The sequence below is a fragment of the Heloderma suspectum genome, chromosome 2 (assembly GCF_057233095.1).
Source record: "Heloderma suspectum isolate Gila_16-S chromosome 2, 16-S_ref, whole genome shotgun sequence".
NCBI classification, from domain to species: Eukaryota; Metazoa; Chordata; class Lepidosauria; order Squamata; family Helodermatidae; genus Heloderma; species Heloderma suspectum.
Genome location: NC_139459.1, coordinates 213,647,853 through 213,654,994, shown reverse-complemented (window position 1 = coordinate 213,654,994; position 7,142 = coordinate 213,647,853). Strand labels below are relative to the sequence as shown.

At 41.6% G+C, this 7,142-nt stretch overlaps 1 protein-coding gene across 1 annotated transcript in view; it reads left to right on the top strand.

Annotated features, from left to right (window-relative positions):
• CCDC40 (coiled-coil domain 40 molecular ruler complex subunit) overlaps positions 1 to 6,878 on the top strand; it is a 43,810-nt gene extending 36,932 nt beyond the window's left edge. Inside the window, exons 20-21 of the mRNA XM_084837725.1 lie at positions 2,141 to 2,299; positions 5,619 to 6,878. Coding sequence (XP_084693851.1) covers positions 2,141 to 2,299; positions 5,619 to 5,867 — 408 coding nt within the window. The 3' untranslated portion in view covers positions 5,868 to 6,878. The remainder of the gene's footprint in view (positions 1 to 2,140; positions 2,300 to 5,618) is intronic.
• Positions 6,879 to 7,142: the final 264 nt, after the last annotated feature.

Genomic DNA, 7,142 nt, shown 5'->3' with positions numbered 1-7,142 from the left:
AGATAAGGAATTCCTGTGTCTCGTCAGCTTACAACAATATATTCAAGGGAGAAAGAGCTCAGCAAGAACATGAAGCATGAGACTGAATGAGGCTACTTAGTCTGACCCCCAATATGGCTGCTACACTGACACATAGCCGTTGAAGCAAAGTAAACTGCGGCAGTCGTGCTGCTCTTTTTTTTTTTAACCATTATATTTAAATGCACAGCTGCACAGGCACATAAGGGTGGGGGTGCGATACTTCAGGTTTTAGTGGCTGTTTTGTATTTTAGGGATTCTTTTGGGTCTGTCCGTTCCTTGTTAGGTAAAATGTGGGTGGTCTGCTCCTTTGTTACCATGCCAACTGTTTGGCAGTTCTCCAGCCCGAGACTCTTGCGATAGTTTGCACACGTCAAGGCATGTGCCCATGAGAGGTACATGCCTACCCATCATTCCAAAATGGTGGCTGGAGCGAAGTTGGTCCTGGACCTTCTGCTCCCCCCCACACACACACACACACACACACACCAGCCCTTGGCCACTGACTCCAAAGCAGCCATTGCAAAAGTATGCGAAGATGTGGTTGAAGAAATTAGCACGCTTCTCCGTGCCTCTGTAACTGTGCAGCCGTGAAGGAACAGGGAGGAGTGAAGGGGCGTCACAGAGTGACACAAGCACTAGGCACGCCTACCACATGCCCACCACAAAATGCAAAGTCAGTTTGGGGAAGGGACAGACAGCTTGCAACCGCGGGAAACCTGCAGCAAACCAAAAACATTTGTAGCAAAATGCCTCTTTGGAAATCCATATTTTCTGGGTGAAGACCCTGGTTTGGCTGTGAAGTGGCCACTATGTCATATGTCCTGAAGAACCTCAAATCACTGCAGCCCTGGAGTAAATAGCTCATGTATATGTGCCCCATATCTCTGCCAACATTTAAAGCTGTGATATTTAAGATCTCTCTATCAACAGTATTCAGGCACACAGTTGTTTATATGTAATATTTAGCTTTATATTGAAAAGCAAACCGTATTTGGAAGGAAGACTGTATTGCATAGATCATTATATGTTGGTTGTAGACTAAGCCTAAATTCATTATATATTATGAGTTATCCTGGCAGCACAGTAAGTTCTTTCTGATATTATCACTTGACAGGGAAGCTTTGCCTTGTTCCTGCCATTCAGAAAAAATCTTATCAAATGAAATGCTAGTCTGAATAGGAAGCAACATCACCTTTGTAAGTTAATATAAAGGGAGCAGAATAGAAAATGCTTAAGAGCTATCTCAGCTTTGCCAGCACCACAAATACAGAATATTGGAACATAACCTGATTTAAAAGCCCCTTAAGACCATGGTAGTCATAATTTGAAACAGAGGTTGCTTCCACACTAGGGGCCTCTACTGCTGCTGAGGCATTGCATTGTAATCAGCTAGAAGTGGAACTAAAATCATGCTTCCACACAGCACTTAATGTAATACTATATTATCCAGCAATGCCCACAGTCAAGATCCTTCTATAATGTTTACTCCAGAAGTAAGTCCTATTCAGGAAATGTCTTGTGCAACTTTATTTAGAAGCTTCCTCCTTGTGGCTTCTGCTTCCTGTTCAGCACAACAACAACATTACTGATGAGTAGTGTCTAAATTGCCCCTTAATTAATTGGTTTCTGGATTCATAATCTGGATTCTCCATTTTAAAAAATTAGTGAACAAAAAATAGCAATTCTAGACTAAACTGCTAGTATGGAAACAACAAGAGACTGGGAAGTAGCTCGAAGCACAACTAGGACTTCTTTGGAAGGAAAATGCAATTTTCATTGCTTACATACTGTAAGTAAAGGCAGAGCTGAACATCAATGGTGTGTTTCAGCCCAGCTCCAGGGAAAAATATATGCATCATTACATAGGAATCATGGCATCGGTTTGCTGCAAGGGACATGAACAGCAGCTATCCAGTCTGTGCATTTATGGCAAAATAAAACATTTGTGTTGAACACATACCACTGTACATGCATTTTCCTACATGGAGGATCATCACTGTTTAGGAAAAATGTAATGTGTGATGCTGCCCCAAGGGAAGAAGTGGTTCTCTCACTAGACCATCTGGCGAGAGCTGGTACTGAAAGGCTGAGTGTTGTTGTTTTTCTTCTCCTCCCTTAGAATGCTGAAGAGTGCAACAAAACCATAACTCAACTGAAGAATTCACAGAGGAACATCAGTAATGCACTTCTGGAGAAGCAGAAACAAATCTCCCTCTTGAATGTTGATGTGGATGAGCTTGAACTAGAACTGGATCAGTTGCAGACAAAGAAATGGCAGGTGTGTAGGGTTGGGCTTCTTTGCAGCTCATGTTCCATATTCTTTAGTGGCTGGTTTACACATCCTCTCTGTTTGGCCATAACTATCTACCCCTAGGTTGAGTTGGTAGTAGCTTCATCATTGTGTGAAGGGGTTGTTACTTTCTGGACCCCAGAGGAATGAAAGGGAACCCCCAGCAATCTACTATGATGGGTTTGCAAAACATTTTGCTGATAAAATTACTCAGATCTAGTCTGACTAGGACTCCACATTAACAACAGACTTCCCTAAAAGAGGTAGTTGTAAGCCCATTATTGAAGATGCCATTGGTAGATCCCATCTTCTGAATATTTATTGGCTGGTCTGCAATCTTCCTTTTTTTGAGTAAGGGCCTAAAGTGCTTGTTGGCAATGCAACTCCAGGTTTTCTTGGATGAAACTGATTATTTCGATCTTTTCCAGTCTGGATTCAGATCCAGTTTTGCGATTGAAACAGCCTTGGCCACCTCGGTGGATGACTTACACCGGGAACTGGACATGAGCAGTGCATTCCTGTTGGTTCTGCTCGACCTCTCAGCAGCATTTGATACCATTGACCATGGCATCCTTCTGGGGTGTTTGACTTGTATAGGAGGAACCACTTTGTGTTGCCTCCAGTCCTAGCTGGCTGAACGCTCCCAGAAGGTGGTGCTGGGGGATTATTGCTCAACCCCTTCGTTGTTGACTGCCCTATAGGCCTCCTCAAGGCTCTATTCTATCCCCTTTGCTTTTTAACATCTACGTGAAGCCATTAGGAGAGGTAATTCGGCAGCTGGGTCTCATCATTATGCTGATGACATTCAGCTCTACCTCTGTTTTTCAACTGATGCCAAGGATGCTGTGGAAATCTTGAACTATTGCCTAGATGCTGTAATGGGTTGGATGTGGGCTGTTGAGGCTCAGTCCTGACAAGACAGAGGTCATGATGTTCAGTAGACAGGCTGATCCAGTGTTACAACTAGCTGGGATTACGGAGTGAGATACAGACAGAGAGTCAAACCCCAAATGCAATATCTAGAACACCTTTCTTTAGATAAAATGCAGTTAAGTTTAGTCTATTCACATTTGTCACATTCGTTCAGATAGTTACCAATGTTGGAGCAACAGAGCTTTGTGGCTGACCAGGTGTATGCCCTAGCCGTGGGCTGCTAAGGTTTGGAGGTGCCGAGATAGTGATAAGCCAGATCCAGGTTTGCTTACAAGAAGACTTTATTGAGTACTTACAGCACACAGGCGCACCCAATGGTTGGATCAGACAGCTTCTCTGAACCCAGAGCCAAGGGGTAAAATGGGTTTTATACCATGCATGTCAGCAGTGAGGCAGCATGACAGCAGCAAGCGTTAATTAGCGTTCATCTGCAACTTTCCCAGCATAGGCTAACAGCCCCACATCAGCAGGGAGACAATCAGAACTTTCTCACCACAGACACCTGTAAACAGAGCCTCACTTCTCAGGCACTTCCTAGGCCCTGATAAGATAGTAGCTCATTAGCATGGAATGTGCTGAGGCAGCAATATCGACCTTTGACTTATCTTACAAGGTCAGAGGCCCACTAGCAAGGAAATTGCACTTAATAATGAACCAAAGCAAAGCATTATGGATCTCTAGACCCCTGTAAAACTACAGGTGACTTGGTTACAGGCCTGAGGCCTGTAACACCAGGTTGCATACTCAGAAGCAGGTGGTGTGCTGCACACAGGTGTTTCTCTGAAGTCCATGTCTTGGACTCTTGAGTTCTACTGATTTTGATGTATCTTAAATATTCTTTCTTCTTAAGTCTTTGCAATGTGGAAATATATGTCTATTGACTACGTGTCCTGGTTGTACATTAATTGGGCTCATTCATAGTTTATTATCTTTGTCTGAGGCCTGTTTTATGTCCCACCACCAAAAGAGGTTAGGTTGTTGAGAATGCAGGACAGGGCCTTTTCTGTGGCAGCACCCTGATTGTGGAATTCTCTCCCTGTAGAAGTTAGATTAGCCCCTCATTGCTCAGTTTTTGGCAGACAATGAAGTCATTTTTGTTCCAGTCAGCATTTGATGGTTTTTAATAAGTGGTTGATTGCTGGTTTTATTCTTTTGGAGGTTTTATTGGTCTGCTTTTAATCTTTGTTATTGTTTAAATTGTTTTAATATTTGGTTTGTACATTGCCTTGAGAGCCCTGTTTCAGTCAATCAACCAATATGCTTTTTAAGAGTGCTTCCAGATTACTTTTATTGTGCAATCATTCTGTCTCATTCATAGAATTTTACTGGAAGCAGAGCTTCCATTTCTAACCCTGCTTCTTCCATCTTTTTTCTTACCACCCAAAAAACATTAAGGAGGGAAAGATGGAATAGCTGCCCAAGGCCTCTTGATGCCAGGATGCTAGTCTGGAAGCACCCTCAGTAAAACTAAGAGGAATCTATTTGAAAACAAAAAGGCCTTGTGCTTCTCCTCACACTCTCTAGCCAATTAATAACACATAACTGCAAGTTTAGTTCAGCTTAATGTATTTATTTTATTTATTTGTTATATATTACATTTCTACACCTCCAGTGGCCAAAGCTCTCTGGGCGGTTCACAAGAGTGAACCATAAAATAGATAAAACATAATGTAAAACTTTTAAAGTTTAAAACTACAGTAAAAAACCCCACAGCAAATACCAACAGCAGCATAAAGATCTAAAAATACAATAACAGATCTAAAAACAACAAAATGAAGGATTAAAATGCCTGAGAGAATAAAAAGGTTTGGTATATGAACCAAGCTGTTTTTCTCCACTGTAATGAGTATGCATGTGTGTGTCCAGAACAAAATCCGTAAAAAATAAAATCTATACTTTGGGGATTTTGAACAAACATTCCCATTTCCCCATTTTTAAACTATTTCCTATTTCATTATAGTGTTTATATCTGCTGTGTGTGCACCACACCTCTGGTTAAAGGCCTCCTTAAATCCGTGTTCCTTGTCATACATGTATGCATGCATATTCAAGTGGGCTGCATGACTGAACAGGGATTTGAACCAGGGCTTATTGCATCTAAACCCAACATTCTGTCCATCAGAATACATTGGCCCGGTGCAGTTATACTACTATCGAATTTCAGGTTTGGAACTTCCTAGGAGCCCCCATTATATTATTTTGCTTTTTTCCATCTGGGACGTTGTCTAGTAAAAATCAGTCTTTGACTATTGGACAGAACAGATTTTTGCTACACAGCTCTTTCCTCCTCAAGATGTAATGGAAGTCCTTGTTCTTTGTTGCCTTGCCTGCAGCCTTTTGTCTCTAATAATGTATTCAATGTTGCTTTTCAAAGAACCTTTCAGATATTGTGGCCAATCAGGCACGTCTGAAGCACATGCAGGCGGTGAAGGAAGGGAGATACAATCCAATATGCCGTAGTGAGATAATGATACGCGTTGAATGGCAGAAGCTGGAGGAGCGACTGCATGCCATTAACGTCATTCTCCATCAGATTCAGCAGGAGTATCCTGATCACCACAGGACATTGCAGAGGCCCATCCAAATCCTAAGCAACAGGCTGGACGCACAAGCAGCACAGTAACAGGCAGCTGGAAGCCAGAACTGAAACACTGGCATTTTAGACATTCCACAAATAAATACATATTTGAGAATGAACGGAACATTGTTGCCTGACATTTGCTCAGTGGAGAGTAAAACAGGAAAGAGAAGGGAGGTGTAGGGATGAACTAGGTGACAAGGCCTTGAGCAGAAGTGGGTATGCTTTTAATTCTAATGTTTGCTGTTACCTCTGACTTTTCTTTCTGTACTGAAACAGAAAGACTAATTTATTGTACATTGATTTAGAGAAGAACAAGGCCAAAGTTCTGTCATTAATCTAGGGACTTAGCTGACTTTGAATTCTCATGCTTTGTTGGAGGGAATGCTGAAGTTATTTTCCACAGTTAGCACCAAGCCCCCTTCTGAGACTGTTCATACTTTATGCTTTAGGGTCTAGTATTCTGTTGTTTCCCTTTCACAAAGAATTTATGAGGTGTCCCACCTCACACTCCCCAATAGAATAGAAAAACTGGTAGTTCATAGTTAGCTACCATATTCATGCTTATCAGATACTGTTCACTTTTATTTATTACCCTCTAGCACTTAGTACACAATCCTATGCATGCTTAAACAGAAAGAAGTCCTACAAGTCATGCTGGCTGGGGAGTGCTGGGGCTTGAAGGGCTTTTTTCTGTCTAAGCATGCGTAGGACTGTGACCTAAAGGAGTGTTGCAGAGCTGGATATCCATAGTTTCTCTGCAGTTTAGGATAGTGAATGGGTTAGGTACAACCAGTCCTTTGATAAGCACATGTTCAGGATGGAAAAACCGCAAGTCATGAAGACTGCACTTTGCCAGTTTCTAACAGTGGTTAGTTACACTATAAAAAATATTCTTCCTAATTTATAATACCTAGGCATATGTTTTTGTTTTGATTCCCTCTCTTCAGATAGTAAGTTTTCTATATGGTGTCTAGGCCTTTAATGATCCTTCTAGCTCTTCTGTTTTACAGTTGTTGTTGTTGTTGTTGTTTAATTAAGCTGAACACCAGAACCGGAAACAGTTTTCACTTGTATGATTGGATGAATGGTTAGCTGGTTATTTCAAACGACTTATCAAAACCCATCAAAAACTGGATATTGCTTGTGTTGTATTCCCATGTTATGAAAAAGGCTTAAACAGGCAGATCCACACTTCGTGCAGCAAATATATTTACTATATGTATACATAGTATTTCCCACAACAAACATGTGCCTTTTCAAAGTTGTGTATACATGTCTGTGAACCCCTGTTGGTCCAGGTTCCCAATTGTACACAGG